Below are 22,498 nucleotides of genomic sequence, written 5' to 3'. Positions count from 1 at the left end.
GATAAATAAAAATATAATTGATTGTAATGTATAAGAATAAATTTAAAATAATTATATTTAAAAGTAAAAACAAAATTCCTTAGAAATTTAAAATAAGAATAATATATAAATGTTTAAAATTTTTAAGTGAACAGATTTAACAATTAAATTATTATAATTTGAAACAGAAATAAGTATTATATAGTTAATATTATTTATGTAGACAATAATTATAAAAATATATACTTAATAATAAATAAAGCAGATATATATATATATAAATATATAAATATATATTTTTATTTATAATTTTTAAAGAAGGACCATTTTTAATAATACATCTTTTGGAAAGATATAATTTTTTTTTTTTATTTCATTTTAAAAACGCTTAATTGTTAAAATATAATATTTTTACTTACAATTTAAATATATATTTTTTTTTATTTACTTTATATATTAAAATGATAAAAGAAGTAAAAAAGATATTTTCAAAATACGGCTATTTTCAAAGCTTTTAAAATTGTGCCCTTCTTTTCTTGCGCTAATATATCTATTTTTAAGATGCGTCATCGCCAGTTGCCGCTTAATCAGTGAAATATTAAAATATTTGTAGTAAAGAATGTTTGTATTTATTAAATAAAAACAACTTTAAATTTTATATATATATATATTTATCATATTATAAATATATATATGTATATTTATTAAAGATAAAATAAAAAAAAAATAATAATTTTATAATAAAAAATTAAATATAAAAATAATTTATTAATGTAATTCAATCTTCTTTGGATTTTACCATTTTTGGGTAATTTAAATACGCTTGAATGCCCTAATGGCATAAGATTTTTACTTTTTCTGAACCTTAAGTAAGAAAAAATAATAGCCAGTTATATATATTTTGAGGGTCTGTAACTATCAACATGGTTTTGTTGAAAAACTCTCCAGTTTCTCTTCTATTAACAAACTCTTTTTCCTCCTACTCGTTACTATTATTTTGGCAATTTTTGGAACAGCATATTTTACTAAATGAGAAGCCTATTATAATATTGTGTGTAGTAAAGATAACGCTACTAAGAAAAATAAATTGCCAGTCAGACTGATAGACAAAAGGCGATCTTTGTTAATATACAGTGTTCCTACTACACTTTTTACTGGAAATGCGATAAATTATGTAGCAGAGAGCAATGCTTAACTGTCGTTTTGGTGTATTATAATCAGTAGTATAGGATAAATAGAGTAACGATGCCCTCTTTTATTCTTTTCTCTCTCTACGGTTTTACACCACAAGTTAACAGTCGTTGTAAAAATTTTTCTTTGTATATATATAATTTCTACCTCTTGTCAGTAGAGTCTTTGGGTGATAGTTAATAATGAAGGGAATGCCTAGGCTCTTAAGGCTCCCCTTCCCAAGATATATAATTTAACTTACTCTTATCATTAAAGATTCAACCCTCTCTTTACTCTTCTTTATCTCACTGTCTAAGTAATAAGTATCACTCACACATTCTTTTTTACAAATAGTTGATATATATTAAAAACTTTTGTTTAGTGACAGCTTAATATTATGAATGACAAACTTGGATCTTATTCCTGAACTAGATATATCTCTTCAAATAGTAACATTTATGATCAAGAGTTTTTAAAAGATAAATTAAAAAGTACATTTATCTAAAGATTTATAATAAAATAAATATATTTAAAATATAAATTAACTTTTATAATAAATAATGATATTAATATATTTTTACTTAAGAGTATTTAAAAAAAAATTTTTTTTTTTATTTTAAAATTTATTTTACACTTTTTTTTTTGTTGTAAATTATAAAAACGAATGAAATATATTATCATTATATTGGTTTAAAATACGTTAACTAATAAATAATGATATATATATATTTATATAATAATATTAATAATATATGCCATAAAATATGGAAAAAGACATTTACATACTTTAATAATTTAATTAAAAATATATTTTAAAAATATGAATAGTAATAATAGTAAAAAAATAATTTAAAGATATAAAAAAATTTTAGTTGTGATTTATTTTTATTTTAATAGTGATTTATTGATATAAATAAAAATAATTAAAATATATTTTTACATTATAACTTTTTTTTTTCTTACTTATAACATAAAGTAAGATTTAAAATGATAATTATTAAATTGGTACATTAAAACATAAGCTATAAATGAAAAGTGAATTTTATACAAAATTTGATATATTAAAATATATTCATTTTATTTGTTCAAAGGACCGATTAAGTATAAGTTGATACCATTTTCGAAAATAAATATGCATAAATGATACTTAGAAGGTTACTTCAACTATTAAGAATATAAATTAATAGAAAGAAAATATACCGAATGAATATTTAAATTTCCATGAAAAAGGTATCTTTAATAAGAATTTGCATGTGGGAAGAAAGAAAGAGAAAATGTGAATTTTATTAATATCATATATATATATATATATTTACTATTAACATTCATGTAGATCTAACGTATTTAAAAGAAATATTATATATATATTTTTTTTTGTTAAAAAAGATAAAATAAAATAGTTTGAATATTATATGAAAAATAACCATCTATCTTAATCAAATATGTTTGGCACGAAATAAGCTAATTTGACATGACGACAAGACACATAAAACAAAATATTACAATTTATTTTAAATTTTTATATCATTTTAATAATATATTCATTAGGATTTATTTTTTTCACTATTTTATATTAAAATGTGTAAAATATTAATTATATAATAATTATTATTTATAAATTTTTTTTTATAATATTGATCCAATAGTTTAATAATATGTACTTAAAAATATTATTAAAAGTATTATTATATTTTTATTAAAAAAATTACTTCAATTATAGTTTATCTCATCAATAATAAAAGATATATAAAAAAATTTTTATTTTTTTTTTCTTCTATTACTTATAAATTATTATTAAAATTTAGTAATAAAATAAAATGATATAAATATATATTTATATATAAGATTAATTTTATTAACAATAAATTATAATATTTAAAAAAAAAAATATGTTTTTAATAAAAAAATTGTTGTTGTAAGTATTTTAAAAATAAGGAATCGTTTATATTTTTCAGATGTGATGTGGTATTAGATATGCTATCACAAGTTAAACTATATTTTAATACATTTATCTATATTTTGCGCTAGTGATTTAACTAAGTGCCATTCACAATCCGAATCTGGTACTTGAAAAGGTATAAAATGTATCTAAGATATCAGTTATAAAAATTTGTATCAGTATTATCATTAAATGTTTATAAATCATCTTTACACATAGATATGTATTTATTAGACTCTTAAAAATTTTTGTGGCTGTAATATGGCTATGTATTGATGTGCGCTATATTACCAATATTTGTATAAAGATATATAATAAAAGTACTTTAGCATTTTTATCAAAAGCTACTGTAAAATAGTTAAAGAACATTTTTCTATAAGAATTTGATACATCTTTGTTAATAAAATGTTATCATTTATAAATAAATTACAATATTTGAAGTAAAAAATAAAATTTATTTTCACCTCAATAACATATGTTTTCATTGTAAAAATATTAAATATAAATGGTAATAAAAAAAACAATATCTTTATATTAATGAAATAAATGTTTTTTATGAATAAAAATATTAATGAATTAATATATTTAAAAAATAAAGTTAATAAAAAGGTATGTATGATTTTTAAATTATAATATAATAAAAAGTAAATGAATAACTTTATGATTAGAAAAATAAATTAATAATTTTATATAAATAAATTATTTTTAAAATAAAGAATCATTTAATAATAATATTAATAATGTAATTTATAATATATGGTTATAAATAATATAAAAGATAAATAATAGGATTTTGTTAAAATTGAGTAAAACAAATTATATTAAATATAATTTTTGATAAATAATATATAATAAAATTGTATTGAATACAAAATTAAAAAGTAATAGTTAAAGATGAGTAAGATAAAAAATTTTTATTCTATCTTCCAAAACACTTATTTTATAATCTCTGATTGGGGGTGGAATAATAATGTAAAGAAAAGATATTTGTTAACAAAATACTGTGGTAAAAAAATATCTTTGTTAGGTTTATTTAAATAATAAAATTATAGTAAAGTAATTTTTTAAATGTCTAATATTAAATATGAAAATAATTAAAAAAAGACTATTTAACATTAATAAAGAAATAAATTTTTTTATACTATTTAGTATTTTTCAATGAAAAAATATTCTTTTTATATTGAAATAATGTATATTTGTTAATTCTAATTATATAAAAAAAAAGTGTAACACATTATTAGTTGTAAATTGTAAGAAAAAATATAAAAAAAGTTAATTTATGAAAATATTTTTTCCTTCTATTAAGATAGTGTGCAATATGTTGTTACTATTATCATAAAAGTATGATTTGATAATAAAAAAAAAAACTAAATTACTTTATGAAAGAGAACATTTAATAATAATAAATTGTTTTTTGATTAAAAAAAATCTTTTATATTCAATATACAATAATTTGAACACCAGCTGTCTTTTATTGTATAAAGTTGTATCACTAAACTAAAAAATGATAATTGACTACATTCATTTTATAAAATACATTTTGCATTTTAAATAACTTATAAAGGTGTGTCTAAAATAAATATAAAAAATTTTAATAATTAATTTTGTTATGAAATATAAAATTAAGACTTACATTATGTGTTTATATATATATATATATTTATAAAAAGAATATTCAAAAATTTTTTAAGAATGAAATAAAAGAGAAGAATTTTGAACTTTATAAAATATATCATCAAAATTAAATGACTTTCTAGCTATAATATATTTTACTTTAGAAAAAATATCAGTTAAGATGGTACTTGAAACAAGATGTAGCTTTTTAAATAATTGTCTACCATACTTATAATTTTATTTTATTTTTTAAAAATAATCATTAAATTAATTATTTTTATTTAGTTTTAATATAAAAATAGTTTAATAAAAAACAAACAAACTAAACTTATGTGATAATATTTTTTAATTCTTTGTATTAATCTTATCTTCTATTATAATATAGTCAATAGTTAAATTTATTGCTTTTTTTTTTCTTATAAAATATTAATAATTTTATGACATTTATAATTATAGTTTAAAAACTTTTCACGTCAATAAAATATTGAGTATTTCAAATTAGGGAATAGATTATATTTTATTTAAATTTATATATGCTTATATATGAAATAAAATGCTATTTAAAAATTAAAGAATTTTATCACTTTCCGGATTAAAATACAAAAAAAAAAAAAAATTTAAAATAAAATATCTGAATAGGGTTTTAATTTCTTTTCGAGTAAATGACGTTATTCGCTTGTTAGTGGATGATTTTTGAAAAAAAAAATGAACTTTAAGTGAATAAACAACATTGTTTATCATTTATTTTTTTTTTAATTTTTTTTAAGTACAAGAATACTTTAATTATTAATTTAATTACACATTTAAAGATAAAAATAATATTACTTATTTGTCATTGAATTTGATTAACATCTTTTATTTTTCCTCAAAAAAATCACTTTTTTGATTAATAGAAAATTATTTATAACAACTTATAGGTCAAAATGAATCATCCAAATGATAGAGGTATATTCTATAACATTTTTAATAATAATTTTTATCATTTTATTTTATCAATGATGATTCATCAAAAATTTGATATCTAAAGATAAAAATTTTCACACTAATTTATATTTTTCAAGACATTTCATCTTTTTTAAAAGTATATATATTTATTGAGCATATATATATATAAAGATTTCCTATATGTATATGTATATATAAATTTATATATCTATATATATAATTATTGTGTGGTAGCTTACATATAACACAATACATTTATTTTTTAAAAATTGCCAGTTTATCCACTATCTAGGCATTGTTATTAAACTAAAATAAAATAAAATTTAGTGCTTCTCATATAATATATTTATTTATGGTTTTGTTGTGATGTCCTTTTAATAATATATATTCTGTAATATTGTATATAATAAACATAAAATATGTTCATGACATTGAATAAGTATTATATATATATACATAATATTGAAAATAAAAAATTTTTTGCCTTAAAACTAATGAGTACAATTTCTTTTTCTTGTAACATTGCAATCTTTAAAATAGTGTTGCTATGTTTTAAAATTATATATATATACTTCTTTATATTAATTTTACGATATCAACGACAAATTTATCTATACTACTCCGCCTTTGTATTATATACTCCGTTAACATTAAATATTTTAGCTCTGTCAAAAATATTAATAGCTATGATATAGAAATTGTTACGACATCTTGCCGGTAAGATAAAAATAAATGTATTACATGTACCACAATTGAAATATTATTTATTTTTTAACTTTTATATTAAAATTTTTTCTTTAACTCTTTATTAATTTTTCAATTTATTTATATTTAACTATTTTTTATTTTATTGTATATATATATATATATATATAATTTTCATTTAACTTTTTAATTTATAACGAAAGTATAATATGTGTATATCTTATTTTATATAATATATGTGGTAAAGTAACTTTATATTGTGAATTTTAGTTATCTCTTTTGAGTTAGATATGTTTACTTTACAGAAATCAGATCATTCTTTACCAACAACTTCATTTCCTACATCATCACCTTCAAAAATGTCTTCAAAAAATCATCTTGATGTTGATCAATTATTAGAAGATTATGCATGGCAATTTTTTAGAGATATGCAAAGTATTAAAAAAACAAAACAGGAACAATATAGAGATTTAGAAAAGGGTGATGTTGAATTTTGTATTGTAAGTAATTATATTTGATATAATAATAATTTATATTTATTTCATTTATTATTTTTTTTTTTTTGTTATTTAAATAAATCAAATTTTAGAATAAAAAAAAACTTCTAATTATTCATGAGGAACCAATATATTCAGGTATTTCATTGGATAGCACTAAACCGTATACACTTTTTACATCAACATTTACCAATTCAACAGATCGTCCACAAAGTTATTCATTCAAAACAGAAAGATCTACTGAAAGTGTTGTTGTAATTGGAAGAGAGCAGGGATATTCATTGGGTGCTGAAGCTGAATTGACATTAAAAACACCATGTGAGATAGCAGAATTTAAAGCTGGATTTAAACATGAAATTCATTTTAATGATATAACTGAAAATTCAAAAGCAGAAATGCTTACATGGGCTGTAGATAGTAATATAACTGTTCCACCAAATTACGCAACAGAAGCTAGTGTTAAAATTGATGAAATGAGTTACTCAGGTAAATATACTGTTAGAACTATTCTTTCTGGTTTTGTAAATGTTACATTAAGAAGGTTAGTCATATAATAAAAAAAAATTTTTAACAAATTGTTTTTTTTCTAGAAGACGTGATGGTGCACTAATTTTACCAGTAAATATAAGAATTGTAGAATTATTTAAAGAAAATATCAATAATCCTAATGTTAAAAGTGTTGCATCAATTATAGATAATCACAGTGTTCAATTAACATCAAAAGGATATTGTCATTTCCAGGTGAGTTATAGTTTTTAATTAAAAAAAAATTTTTTAAATACTATATTTATATATTTGTTAACTTATATATTGATATATGTAAAAGTATAATTTAATCACAGTTTGAAATTTATGAGATTTTAAAATTTAACATTTTATATTGATAAATAACATGTTAAGATTAAAATTAAGGTAAAATATGTCGTTTTAATATAAATCTATGAACAATAGATTCTTTGTTAAAAAAGACTTTTTATATTAAAGTAACTTTAAAGCAAAAATAATTGAGTTTTATTTTTATAAAACCTGTCTATTAAGTATTTTATATAATTGTGTATATAGTTCAATTCCTCATTCAAAAAACCTTTTTGTAAGTCATTTTATTTATGTGAAAAGTTACTAAATACATAATATATTTACATATGTTTTTATGAATAATTTTTAAATATATTTTATACTTACAATAAGAATATAATATAATATTTAGAAAAAAAAAATCAACTTTTTTCATAAAAGAAATATAATCATTCAGGGTCATCAGTGCAAAATAAATTTAATATTATTTCTGATATTTATCAAAAGACCATTTATAAAAATAAAAACTAAATTTTTTTAAATGTTAATATACTATTAATTTAGTAATAAAAAAAAATTCTCACACAACAAATGTATTAATAAAAAAAAAAAAATTTAAAAAAATTAATAAATATAAGAATAAAATTAAAATAAATTCTCACTACAATAATGATTTTAATTAATATTTTAATTTTAGTTTGCTGTTAAACAGGCAATTGAATTGAAAGACAAAGCATTGAATACAAAATACTAATTTGATGGGAAGAAAATATTATATATCTAAGTGGTATTTATAAATATTACCATTATGTCAGGAAACAACAACACTTTCTTCCATCACTTTTCCTTCATCTTTTTTCTTTAATATAATGATTCTTGCAAACTTTTTAAATAATATTTTTAAACTACCTACATTTATAACATTTTTAAGCTTGGTTCTTATTGATAAATTTTAAAATATATAGATAAATTTTAAATTATATAAAAAAAAATAAAATTACATTATATTATTTTTATTATTAATAGAAAAAATTTGTTTGAAAATTTTATATTTCATTTATTTTATGAATATGATAAAGAAAAAATTAGACCATTAAATATATAACTCTTATTTGGAATGAAACTTTCATAACATAACATTCGTATCAAGATACTAAAATAAAAATTAATATTTACTAATCGTTTAAAAAAAATTCCATGTACGTTGTCATGTGTATATATTACATTTATATATACTTGTATTAATGCCATTTAAAAATATTTAATATGTATTCAATTTTATTTAAAAAAATTTTTATGTTACTACTATTTTTAAGCTATCATTTAGTATTATTATAATTATATAAGTAATAGTAGTGTATATTCTAATTTTTAAAAATTATTTTAATATATATTTATTATGATAAAATTATATTAATATCATAAGACCAATTTTTGTACTTCATATAAATATATTTATATGACTTATTATACTTAAATCTCAAGGATATATAATACACGATATATTATTTATTAAGATTTATTATATTCTAATGAAAAGAATTTTTTTTTTAAATATGTATCTTAAGAAAATTTAACAATTTTATATTTCAAGACAGGGAGATGTTTAATTTTAAAACTTTATATATTTAACAAGTATATATCTTAGTAATATATAAATGACAGGTACAATATTATCATTATATTTATACTTTATAATATCTATGGAGTTTCATGAAATTTTGATTATATATTTTAATTATTAAAAATTAATGTAAGTAATAGTAACAAAATATATTTTTAACTTTTTAAAATATTTATTATAATATAAAATTTTTTTTTAAAAGTTAGTGATTCAAAAAGATAATATAAGATATAAAATGTTTATGGTAAATTATTAAATTTATTGTTTTTTGAAATTCTATATATAAATATTTATTGTATTAAAATTATGATAGAAAAAAAAAATTTATACATTAACTACCTTCATTATTATTATTTTTAATTGTAATGTTTATATATTTTAATAGAAATTGAATAATATGAAAATGTAAACTTAAGCTTTGGAAGACATAAAATTTAAATTTTGTATTTTGTTAATATTTTTTTTTTTATATTATTTAACTTTTTGATAAAAAAAAAATCTTTAAAAAAGTAAGATTTTGAAAAGTTTACACAAGTATTTAAAAATATTAAAAAGTAATAAGAAATAAAATACTTTTTGTTGTGGTTTCATACACTTATTCTTGTGAAATTTAAAAAAACTTTAAAATTTTCTTGGTACAGAAAAATTATGTAAAACAATGTTGTAAAAAGATATTTTTTATCCGTGGTAATATGCTACTTATTATATATATATATATATATATATATATATATACGAATATATAAAGTTTAACAATTAAATATTATCTTTATTACAAATTTCTCAATAATATTATTTTAAGTATAATTTTTTTTATTATATAGTTGTAAGAATAATATGAATAGATATAATTATTTTAACAATATAATTTATAGATAAAAATAAAGAAGAAAACTTTTAATATATTATTAATTTATTATAATTTAAAATATATTTTAATACCTTTATTACGTGAATTAAAAAAAATTTTTTTAATTGTATTATTTCTAATCTTGAACTTTAAAGGATGATAAAAGGGCATCTATTTGTTTTTTATACTTTACTTTTTATAATTATTAAAAAAACATTTAAGATAAACAATTGGTTAAAAAACGTATTTTTAACTCTTAATCTTATAATATTGTTCTTATTTTAAAATGATACTTCAACAATTTCAAGAAATAATTTTGCCAATTTTTTTATTGTAGATATTTTTATACTTAATTTTACTAGTTTACGGATATATATATATACTTTCATTTTAAATATATAAATACATATTGTTTAAATAATAATATATAAGAATAAATTTGATATATTTATAAGGATTTAATGATCATTTATTTTTAGTATAAAATATTCTTTCTTTTTTTTTATTTTATTAAATATAAATTTTAATATTTTTAGCATCTTTTTTATTTATTGAAAATTAGACGTATTTATATCTTTAAAAGTTATGTTTATTAAATATCAAATTTTATTAAAATGTTATAGTAATTCAAATCACCTAAAAATATAATTAAATGGATTTTTATTTATATTGTAAAAAAAGTTTTTTTTTTATCATTTTTTTTCCAAATTAAAATATATTTTATTTACAATAACCTGCAATTTTTTATTAATCATTATTTAATCATTTATATATAAATAAAATTTATCATTTTTTTTTAAGATAATAAATAATTTTTTTTTAAAAAAATGGCTTTAAAACGTATTACAAGAGTAAGTATATTTTTTTGTATTATAAAATAGTTTTTTTATTTTTTTTATAGGAACTTCAAGATCTTGGAAGAGATCCACCAGCTCAATGTAGTGCAGGACCAGTTGGTGATGATTTATTTCATTGGCAAGCAACAATAATGGGACCTCCAGAGTCTCCTTTTCAGGGAGGTGTTTTTTTTTTGGCAATACATTTTCCAACAGATTATCCATTTAAACCACCTAAAGTCGCATTTATAACAAAAATATACCATCCTAATATTAATTCAAATGGAAGTATATGTTTGGATATTTTACGAGCTCAATGGTCACCTGCATTAACAATATCAAAAGTTTTATTAAGCATATGTTCTTTATTGTGTGATCCAAATCCAGATGATCCATTGGTACCAGAAATTGCAAGAATGTACAAATCTGATATTGGAAGATATAATCAAATTGCAAGAGAATGGACTCAAAAATATGCTATGTAAAAGATTAACATAAAAAATAATCTTTTAAATCAAATGTATGAAAAAAAAAGAAACTTTGAATATAATAAAATTATTTTCAAACTTAAAAATAATAAAACGATTACAGATTGAGTATTAATTTTTTATATATATACATAATTTTTACAATTATTTTAATGTTTACTTTTCTTTAAATAATATATAAAATTTGGTATAAAGTAATATTTAAATTATTATTTCTTATCACTATTACTAATAAAAGATGCTTGCTTTAAAATTATTAGAAGACTTCACATAAAATAAAGATAAAAATTATACATATTAATAAATAATATATATATATTTGTCTTCATAAAATTTATTTAGAAAAATTTTATAATTTATATATAACTATAATATACTAATATTGTAACATAGATTATTTGTTTAACTGAAAAAAGGTTGGGTTCTAGTACAATAACATTGCATGAATAGCTAATGTGATAAGAAGATGATGATTAGATAGAAATAGAGTAGGTTTAGTTTACAATAGTTGTATATTTTTATGTCAATATATTAATACTTCTCTCAATAAACTTTTTATTTATAATTTTTTGAATATTATTTTAAGGTGTTAAGTTTATCTATATTAATGTAATATATTTTTATTCAAATGGATTTAAGAAATAGTCATCATCATGAAAATAATCAAAATTATTCTTCATATCGTGAAAGATCACAATCATTAGTTGATAGATTAAATGGAATTGTTGGACCAACACTTAGAACAGATGAAGAAATTGAAGAATATGATGAAGATGGAAAGCATGTTGTTAAAACTGTTGAAACTGTTGAAAAACTTGTTTATTTACCTCTCGCAAATAATACTATATCTCGTGAAAATATTAATTATTCTTCAATTCATGAAAAAAAATATGCCAATCATGAAAAAGATAGTTATGGAAGACATCATGGTACATATAATGACTCATTTAGACGTCGAAGTAAAAGTAATGAAGATAAATATAATCAATCAAGTAAAGAATATACTGGTGGAATGTATCATAATCAAGGTTTTTATGATAATGTATATGCAAAAGATACTATAAAAATTAGTGATAATTATTACTCAAAATATAATAAAAATATAATTGATAAAAAACAAAAATCTAGATTTCATATTAGTAATGATGACGACTCATTTGATTATGGATTTAAAAAGAATGAAACAATAGCTAAGTATGTCTATTTTTGTTTATTTTAAATATTATTTTTATAGAAATTTACCAACATATGAAGAACATATGCGGTCCAAAAAACAAACAAATATTTATGAAGAAAAAAATAAAATAGATTATAAAAAAACTAGAAGAGAAGAATTAAGAAATAAATGTTATACATTATGTACATCTTGTTGGTGTATTATAATATGGATTATTTGCCTTCTTTTGCTATTTTTATTAATTTTTTTACTTTTGTGGTTTTTAGTAATTAATAAATCATCTACAATACCAACTACAACAATTGCACCACCAGGTGTACCATTAATAAATGTTACAACAAATGATATACCAGTTCAAAATGTGCAAGGTATTACATATACTGGAGTTCAAAAAGATTCTTTACAAATAGAATATATTTATGTTTTTGATTCAATATTATCATCAATTATTGTATTAAATTATAATACATTTTTAAATGTTGCAACAATTACTACTAATTTTGAAACAATTAATAATATTAGTTGTAGTAATTGTAAAGTTTATTATTTATCTAAAAATTGTATAAATCAAGGAAAATGTTCAGATAATGATGCTATATATTGTTGTGATAAATGTAAAACTGGTGAAGGTTCAAATTCATTAAAATATACAAAAAATTGTAATATACAAAATATTAAGACAAGAGCATGGGATTATAGAAATATTCAATTTACTGGTGTATCTGATTCATATACAATGAGTATAGTATCGGTAGATCCTGATTATACACAAGATTCAAATATTTCAAAATTATCTGCTAATTTAGTTTACCATACATTTACAAGTAGTTTTGGAAAAGTTGTTGATTCTGGTATAAATTCTACAAAAAAATATGATACACCATCTGGATCAATATTTGATACTTTAACTGTTGCACCATCAAAAATTGGAAGTCAAGATTTTGTTTGGTCATCATCAATAAATTCTTCATCATTAGTATTTTATTATTTTGATTTTCAATTAGTTAATATACAAGTATCAAAAATATCTACAAATATGATGATACAATTAACTAATTTAAATCCAATTAATAGTGATACTCTTCAATTAACATATATTGACAAATCTAATAATAAATTTTTAGTTAGAAGGTATCAGAAGACAAATTTAACATTAACGATGAATGAAGATTTCTATCAAATGACAACACCTAATGGATTTTATAGATACATTGATTATTCATGTGACGGAAATGGTAATATTTACCAACTATCTTCAACTATCTCAAATTCTTATAACGTCCGCATTTTTATGATAAATTAACAGTTTTCACTTATATTTTTTTTTTTAAATATAAACTTTATATGTATGCACTGGAAAAAAAAAACTGTCACGATAACATTTATCAATAAAGGAAATTTGAATCATTAAGACTAAACATGCACTTTCTAAACGAATAATTGTTATATAATATTAAAAAAAAAATGAAAACAGTATGTAAAATAACATGACAATTTATATATTTTAAAATTATTATCATTTTATATATTAAAAATGCTTTATTTTAAATTGAGGACAATTATTAAATATTTTTTAGTAATATATTAATTTGTGTAACCATTAATCTTATTAAAATTTTTAATATTTTAAAAATTGACGTTTTGGAAAAAAATTATACATCATAAAAAAATATAAGTAAAAATTATTTATATTTTTTTAATTATTTGGTACATTTTAAAATTTAATAAAAAAATTTAATTATTTTTTTTTATTATAAACCATGTAGTTTGTTAAAAGAATTTTTTTTGTTAAAGTTATAGTTTTTTAATGGTAAAAATATATTCTATTATCAATATTGATGCTTTTATAAAAATAAATTTATTGATAAATATAATATTTATTAATATAAAACATTAAAATAAATAATATTATTAATAGAAAACCAAAATAATATATTCTTTCAATAATGTTATATTATTTTTTATTTAAACTGATAAGTTCATTATTTTTTTATTTATTTTATATAACAATAACAAATAAAAACAAAAAAAAATTGGCGCATAAAATATATTGTTTTTTAATTTGATTTAAAATTTTTGTTAACCAACTACTATAATTTAAATATATGTGTATATATTTAAAATAACATAATAAATTAACAGTATTATTGGTGCTGTTAAGACTTTACAAAATATATATATATATATACATAAATAATATTAGAACAAAAAACATCTATCATTTAACATGTTGTCAAATATATATATAAAAAAAAAAAAATAAAATTGTGGGAAAAATAAAGCTTGGTAAGATGTCCACATACTTTTCGTTAGTCAAATATACAATAACATAACATTGTAAAAAATTTTTCTTATCTACACTAATTTATTGGATAAAAATTTTTTTAAATTAAAACTTTTAATAAATTAATATATATAAATATTAAAAAAATATATATTAAAATGTTATAGAATATATTTAAAAAATCTTTATTATAATTACTTTTACTTAAAAAGAATATTTTTTTTTATAATAATTTTTTTTTTTAATTTTATTTATTTAGATATAGAAACCTACTAACAATATATTAATTTTTATTTTATAGTTTAATATATTCATAATTAATAATAGTAATAAAAAATTCACTTCATTTATTTATATAAGTGAAATTTTTTGAATGATTATATATTTTTAAAAATTCCTTTGTTAAAAAAACAAATAATCAAATTTTATTTTTTTATGTCTTCCATTTTATTGACTTTGATTTTGCCTTTGTATATAACTATACATATTTGCATTAGAAAATATGCGAGTTACTTAACTTTGTCAATTTTTTTATTATTAATTTTTTTACTGCATTATAGAATCATATGGATAGTATTTCAAAAGGGAAAAGCAGAAAGAAAAACAAAAAGACTCTTTTAAGAGAAAGAAACAGACGTGCAAGTCTTATGCGTAACTGCGTCAAAAATAGAATTATTCAAAATCATGAACCAGGAAAAGAGTTATCAGGAAGGTTAAATTTAAAATCTGATTTTGATACAAAAGATGAATCAAAAGAAAAATCTTCATTAAAAGGAAATGAAAAATTAAATTACAAAAAAAATAAAAAATTAATAGAAAAAAAACGTTGTAGAAATAAAGTTATGCCAATGAAATTGATTAAAAATGATAATTTTGAAAAAGAAGATTCAGATGTAAGGATTAAAATAAATAAATTAATTTTTTTTAATATTTTTATCAGGTAAATGAGATTTATGAAAATCATACATTTGTAACAGAACAATTAAATATCGCTAATCATATTTTAGATGATATATCTGTTACACTTAAAAATATGGAATGTGTAGTTATGAGGAGAATTTATCGTAAAACTGATAAGGAACAAACAATTAACCATGAAAAAAGAGTCCTTAGAAGTGAAAAAAGAAAAATGGAGAATGATATTATATGTTTGAAGGAAGAGATACTAAAGATTAAAAACCTTTTAAAAGATGTGAAAAATGAGAATGAAAAAAATAGTGAACTTGTTGACAAATTGATAAAGAAAAATTCATACTTACTTGCATCAGAAAAATATAAAACAGAACTTTGCGAAGATTTACATGATAAAATCGCTGCTTTGGAATCTAATAAAACTGTAAAATATTATTGGTCACAAAGTTAAAAAAAAATTTATTTTTATAGTTTATAAATTGTATAAAATGTTGACCAATTATTCATATTATTAATTATGGTACAAAATTATTCACATCATATTTTTATTCTTTTGGTCAATAATTAATTTTTTAAAAAAATAATTTGTTTCTTGTAAAAATTTATTTAATCTTTATATTGTATTCTACTACTACTTTATTTGAAAATTTTTTTTTTAGTAATAAAGAGAAATCGTGTATTTTTATAGTTACATTAGTATTATTAAATGTAAAATTATAAATTGTAATTATGTTGCTTTTTACCAAAATAATAGAACTTAAAAATATGAAAATATTTTTATATAATTGTATAAATATTTAGTTAAATAAAAAATTTTTTCATTTATTGTCTTTATAAAAATTTTATTATAAAATTAATTTTTTTTTTATTTTTACATTATATTATAATCAATTTTTTATTATATTATATTTATGAACAAATTGTTGTCTTTATTTGTATCGTATAAACAAAGAAAAATATTTATGTATTAATAATTAATGATTACTTTCACTTATGATATACTATATTAATTTCCACAAAATTTTATTTTTTTTAAATGCATTTATTTTATAAATTTATATTTAAAAATAGCATAATTAAATAATCTTTTATTAAAAAATTTCATCATTAAAAGTTTTATTTCATTAAAGAAATATTTTTTAATAGAAAAATCATATACCAAAATAAATTGAATATGTATTATGTATATATTACTTAAGTTTTAAATGATATACTAATTTAACTTTTTAATTAAATTAAAATTTAAAAATAATATATTTATAATGATTATTTTTTCTTTAATTTAATATTCACTTTACATACTAACTTTTTGTAATTTAAAATCAATTTTTTTACAGCAAAAACAAATAAGAATACTTCGATTTTTAAATTTTAAACAGTGGTAAAAATTTATTTTTAAATAAATATATACATGTAAAATATTAATAAAATATAATTTATATATCAAAATTATTATTATTATTAGCATTTAAATGTGTAATTAAGATAAGTATTGCTTTTTTTATTGCAATACTAACATACTAACAACAAATTAAATAAAAAATTATATATTATTTTGTATTATAATACTGAATATGTAATACAAAGTTTCTATGGTTTAAAAACTAAAAGCATTTTAATTATTTTTGGTACTAATAACACTGATCCAGATACAATAAAATTTAATAAAAAAGAAAAATTAAGGCAATTAAATATTTTGACAGATACATATATTTTAAATTAATATTTAAAAATATTTACATTATATTTAAAATATTTTAGAAAATGTACTACAAAAATATATTTTTAATGAATATTAAAGCATTTTTTATTCTTAAAATTCTTGCGTTCCAGAAAAAAAAATTATTTTTTAACTTTCTAACATGTATTTTGTAACATTTACATTTAAACTTTTTATAAAGTTCTAAAGTTTTTAAAAATATATTATTTAATAAATACAGTGTTGATTATTTATTAGATTGTCTCATATAAAATGAGTCATTTTATAAATTTACAGTATTTTAAAGTGACTATATTTAAATAATAAGAATTGATAACATAATGAAAAGTATCTTGTTTGATTCACTTTCATTTTTCTAAAAATACATAACAATAATGATAAAAAATAAACCAACTTATTAATTTTTTTATCAATTTATTATATTGCATTTACGATAAAAATTGGCATTATTTTTAATACAAATTTAAAAGAGAGACAAGTATCTTCAAAATAGCACAAAATAAAGTAAAGTATTTAGGAAGAATCTTGTCAGGTGTTCAACTGAAAAATGTTAATTCAAAAAGTATTGTGATAAGTTGATAAAAAGAAAATAAAAGTTAATGATTTTATATTATAATTTTTCTGTTTTTTATAAAAAAATTTTAAGCAAATCAAAAAAAAGTTTCTTGTTATTTTATCATTACAAATTATTATATAAAGTCAGCTTAAAGTACTGTATATATAAAATAACTCATTTTATATAAAACAGCATTATATTATTTGAAAAATGATTAAATTTTATTGTGACATTTGAGGAATTTTAAAATTTTATGAAATGTTAGACAAAAAAATAATTGCATTTTAATTAATACTTTATGAGGTTTCGAGTTATAATAATATTACTATGATTATTAAAAGTACAGAAATGTATACTTCAATACAATAAAGATCCTTTTGATAAGGTCGAGTTTTAAATAAATATAATGTTGAAAAATAATATGTTCATTACTAAATACAGAAACATACTATTTTTAAAACTATAATAATTTATTACACACTTAAATCTTTGATCCAAACGCCTACAATATTATTAATTTATATTTTATGAAAATAATTAAATAATCATGATGTCAAAAATATAACATACTTTTTTCTCGCAAAATAATTAAAAAAGCTATTTAAATCAGATTGTTTATTCTAATATTTTTAATTAATTGCTATGCAATAATTACATTTTCACAAAAATAGATTACAATCGGAAGTTAAAAATTATATAATGTAAACAATTAATTTGAATGTAAGAGTACTTTTTTGGACAAAACGTTTGACTACAAAATTTAATAAAAAAAATAATTTTTATTTTTCTGCATTATATAAATTGGCTAGTAATATTTTTATTAAATAAACGGAATACAACTTTGTAAAATGGACAATTGAGCGTACAGATACATTATTGCTTTAATTAAATTAAACTAAAACGTATTTGAAAAATAAGTATTTCATCAATCTCTACAATCTATAGATAATATTAATTTAACCGTAATATGTTTCTGAAGTTCATTTCTACAAAAACTTTATATTAAACCAAGAAATTATTCACTAACCAATGAAATGTTATATTATTTATTATTGTAAATATATTTAACAATTACAGAAAAAAAATTTATTATTATTAATACCTTTTATTGCAAAAATTCACAACAAAAAATAAAACTTTTTTTAAATATCATTTGTGTTGTCTTTAATAATTAAAAATAATATCTCATAAAAATTTCTGAAAAAATATAACTTATAAAAATAAATATATTGTTATTATAAAATAATTAACTTTCATAAAAAATTTCATATATAAAATCATTTAAATTTATATATACAGTATATTTTAAGTGAATCTATTTTAAAACTATAATCTTAAAAGAAGATACATTAATTAAATAAAAAGATTTCATATAAAAATATTTATAACTATATGATACTTTTCTATATATTCAAATGAAAAAATGGTTATCTTAATTAAAATTTTTATTAATCTAAATAGCAAATATTAATTAAAAAATGATTTTTATACTTTAAAGCTCTTTATAATTAATATTTATGTAGTTCAGAACAAATAACTTATTATGTCACATACTAATTTTAAAAAATTCTATTTTAAAAATAGATTTGTAAATATTCAAAATTAAATGAATACATACGACTACACATTTTTTAATAATATATCAAACTTATTTTACATGTTTCATGATCATAGTCAGGCTAATTCTTTGATTTTTACAAATAACTGTTAACAAATTCAAATTAAATTTGGTAACAATTTAAGTAATATTTCAAAGAAAGTTTTCAATAACTTTGTATGAAATTTGTATTGAAAATAGTTAATATTTGATAAAATATTTATTGACTAAATTATTTTTAATATCTCAAAATTATAAGAATAAAAATGTCTAATAATGCATTTATAAAACAAGTTTATATTCTAAATTTAGTACTTAAAAGTTGATGCAATTTTATTGAATTACTTTAGTTATTTTAGAAGATTGTAAAACATCATTAAATATATATAATTTAGTTAAACTTTTAAGGTGCCACAATTTTTTTTCTATCTAATATCTTCAAAAAAACTATTTAAGTATAATGTCATATAGATTTCATTTAATTTATTAATTATGAATAAGAATAAACATATTATAATTGATAGAAATAAATCATAATATATAAAACAATTTGTTTAATTTTAGAAGAAATTGCAAAAATTGTCTCTACTAAACTTTTTATTATATTTTTTCTGTTATATAAAAATTTTTATTAAAAAGTTAAGTAAATTTTCTAGAATAATATATTTTTAATAATTTCTCCATTTTGTTTTAATTTTTTTTTGATAACTATATAATAAGCAAAAAAATTAAATTCTTTCTACTTGATAAAATTTTCAAATTAGTACTAATATTTCTTGTTTATATCTAGAATATATTATCACAGAAAATAAAAAGTTATTTTTTTATTGTCTAATTAATTTTTTTATTAATTTAACATGATGAACTATTTATAATAAATATTTGTATAAATAGCTATTATCAAATTTTTAATATTCGTTAATTTATTATTATTTAAAAATATTATTTTAAGAACAAAAATATATATGATATATATTTCTATTACATTTTATATCCTAACAAAAACCAATATTATAAATATACTTTAAAAATGACAAATTAATGGTTTAAAGATGAAAAAAGTTGCAAAATATACTGAGCTTTTAAAAATTTAAAAAAAGGTTTGTTTTATTTATAAGATGATAAGGTTGATTTATTTAATTATCAAGCATTCTAAAAGTTAGATAAACAACAAGAATAGAAGAAAAACTAAGTAGTCACACTAAATTTAAAACGTTATGATAAAAACAGCTAAATATATTTTAAAAATTTCTTTTGTTAAAAATTTAATCTTTCTAGAATTTTTGAGATCTTTATATATATTATTTATAGTATATATGAAAAGAGATAACAATTTTTTCATTCAATTTGAAATCATTTAGTGAATATTTTTTTTTATTTTATTTTTGCAAAAAAAAAATTAATAAGAAAATCATTAAAATTTTTTATTTATTTGAATTTTATTTAAAATTGAATGATTTTTATAATAGATTTATGAAATAATAAGTATAAAATATCAAGTAATTTGCTTTCTAATTAAATTAAAATTTAAAATTAACTATAGTAAGAAATGATGATATATTAGGACTAGAAGTAAAATAGGATGATAACATTAGTATATAAAAAGTAAAGATTTGACAATTTTAGTCATTTCTTATTTCTTTGATTACTTAGTCTTTTATAGTTTTTTTTTTTATATTGTATGAATAATTTTACTTATTATAGGTTTTATATTTTATCTATAGGATAATTTTTGTATTCTTCGTGGCCACGATAGAATTCTCGGTTGAACTTAATATAACTTAACTATCACGTAAGCCCACGATTGAAGCATTTACTATTATTGTATTGTGTTTGATATTGTATAAATAAAGGTATTTAATATACTTAGTACTACAAGGGTATTAAATATTGCTAAGGAATATAGTCCAGTAATATTTCTGGTCTTGTGTACGTCTTAAACTTATTAAATTTTACTCTATTTGATTATCTCTTTTAACTAGTCATTTCGGATTATTAAAGAATATTTATATAATATTATAAAGTATAAAAAAGTAGGATAATAATTTTTTTTATTTTAAAACTTTTATACAAAAGAATAAGCTACGTTTTTTATTGTAAAATTACTTTAATTTTAAATTATAAACACTGGTAAATAAATTAAATCATTTCCTATATTACTACTTAAAAACAGTAAATTATTTTCATATTTAAATTAACGTTATCCTGCTTGTGAAGAAGTTGTAGTTGTTGTAGTTGGTGTAGTTGTTGCCAAATTTGATACTTGAGCTTGTAGACTACTGAATTGTTGATTTATAGATGCTAATTGTACACTTATAGCAGTTATTTGAGCAACAAGCGCCCTTCTTTGTCTTCTAGCTCTTTTTCTTCTTTGTCTTCCCCTACGTTGTCTTTTTTCTATAATATGTTTATCTTCTTCATCATTTAAAGCTATTGGTACTGGAACATTCTCTATATTTAAAGAATCAATTAAATTTTTGTCACTAATTTCAAGTGATTTGTAACAAAATAATAGAATTAAAAGTATAAATAGTATAAATGATGACAAATTATTCATATTAAAAATCTTTAAATGAATAATTGATAATTTTTAATAAAAATTATTCTTTTAAATACTTTTGAAATTATTTACTTAAATCAAAAACCATTTTATTGTATTTGAAGTAATAATATGATACTTTTTGCCATAAAATAATTAGTGCTAAAATTAATTTTTAAACGTTAAATATTAAATAAAAAAAGGATGTTATTTTAATAGAGCATTATTAACATTTTTTTGTCTATTCTCATCTATAAAAGTATTTATTTAA

At 17.7% G+C, this 22,498-nt stretch overlaps 5 protein-coding genes across 5 annotated transcripts; 4 read left to right on the top strand and 1 right to left on the bottom strand.

Moving 5' to 3' along the window:
- Nucleotides 1-6,141: 6,141 nt before the first annotated feature.
- On the top strand, nucleotides 6,142-8,398 carry SRAE_X000223100 (Clostridium epsilon toxin ETX/Bacillus mosquitocidal toxin MTX2 family and Aerolysin-like toxin,beta complex domain-containing protein; the record flags this gene model as incomplete). Its single annotated transcript, XM_024645416.1, has 6 exons — nucleotides 6,142-6,188; nucleotides 6,343-6,364; nucleotides 6,658-6,852; nucleotides 6,942-7,390; nucleotides 7,440-7,590; nucleotides 8,342-8,398. The coding sequence occupies 6 exons, from the start codon at nucleotides 6,142-6,144 to the stop codon at nucleotides 8,396-8,398; spliced, it is 921 nt and encodes a 306-aa protein (XP_024499701.1).
- Nucleotides 8,399-10,945: 2,547 nt separating this feature from the next.
- SRAE_X000223000 (Ubiquitin-conjugating enzyme E2 D2) lies at nucleotides 10,946-11,439 on the top strand (the record flags this gene model as incomplete). The annotated part of the gene is made up of 2 exons (XM_024645415.1): nucleotides 10,946-10,969; nucleotides 11,020-11,439. 2 exons carry the CDS (start codon nucleotides 10,946-10,948, stop codon nucleotides 11,437-11,439), a joined length of 444 nt encoding a protein of 147 aa, XP_024499700.1.
- Nucleotides 11,440-12,070: 631 nt separating this feature from the next.
- Nucleotides 12,071-13,922, top strand: SRAE_X000222900 (Hypothetical protein; the record flags this gene model as incomplete). Its single annotated transcript, XM_024645414.1, has 2 exons — nucleotides 12,071-12,636; nucleotides 12,677-13,922. The coding sequence occupies 2 exons, from the start codon at nucleotides 12,071-12,073 to the stop codon at nucleotides 13,920-13,922; spliced, it is 1,812 nt and encodes a 603-aa protein (XP_024499699.1).
- Nucleotides 13,923-15,469: 1,547 nt separating this feature from the next.
- Nucleotides 15,470-16,266, top strand: SRAE_X000222800 (Hypothetical protein; the record flags this gene model as incomplete). Its single annotated transcript, XM_024645407.1, has 2 exons — nucleotides 15,470-15,796; nucleotides 15,844-16,266. 2 exons carry the CDS (start codon nucleotides 15,470-15,472, stop codon nucleotides 16,264-16,266), a joined length of 750 nt encoding a protein of 249 aa, XP_024499698.1.
- A 5,622-nt stretch (nucleotides 16,267-21,888) lies between these two features.
- Nucleotides 21,889-22,245, bottom strand: SRAE_X000222700 (Hypothetical protein; the record flags this gene model as incomplete). The annotated part of the gene is made up of 1 exon (XM_024645396.1): nucleotides 21,889-22,245. The coding sequence occupies one exon, from the start codon at nucleotides 22,243-22,245 to the stop codon at nucleotides 21,889-21,891; it is 357 nt and encodes a 118-aa protein (XP_024499697.1).
- Between the last annotated feature and the right edge of the window lie 253 nt (nucleotides 22,246-22,498).

This window comes from Strongyloides ratti, scaffold srae_chrx_scaffold0000005 (genome assembly GCF_001040885.1).
Source record: "Strongyloides ratti genome assembly S_ratti_ED321, scaffold srae_chrx_scaffold0000005".
Classification (NCBI taxonomy): domain Eukaryota; kingdom Metazoa; phylum Nematoda; class Chromadorea; order Rhabditida; family Strongyloididae; genus Strongyloides; species Strongyloides ratti.
This window is presented reverse-complemented; position numbering and strand designations above follow the sequence as displayed.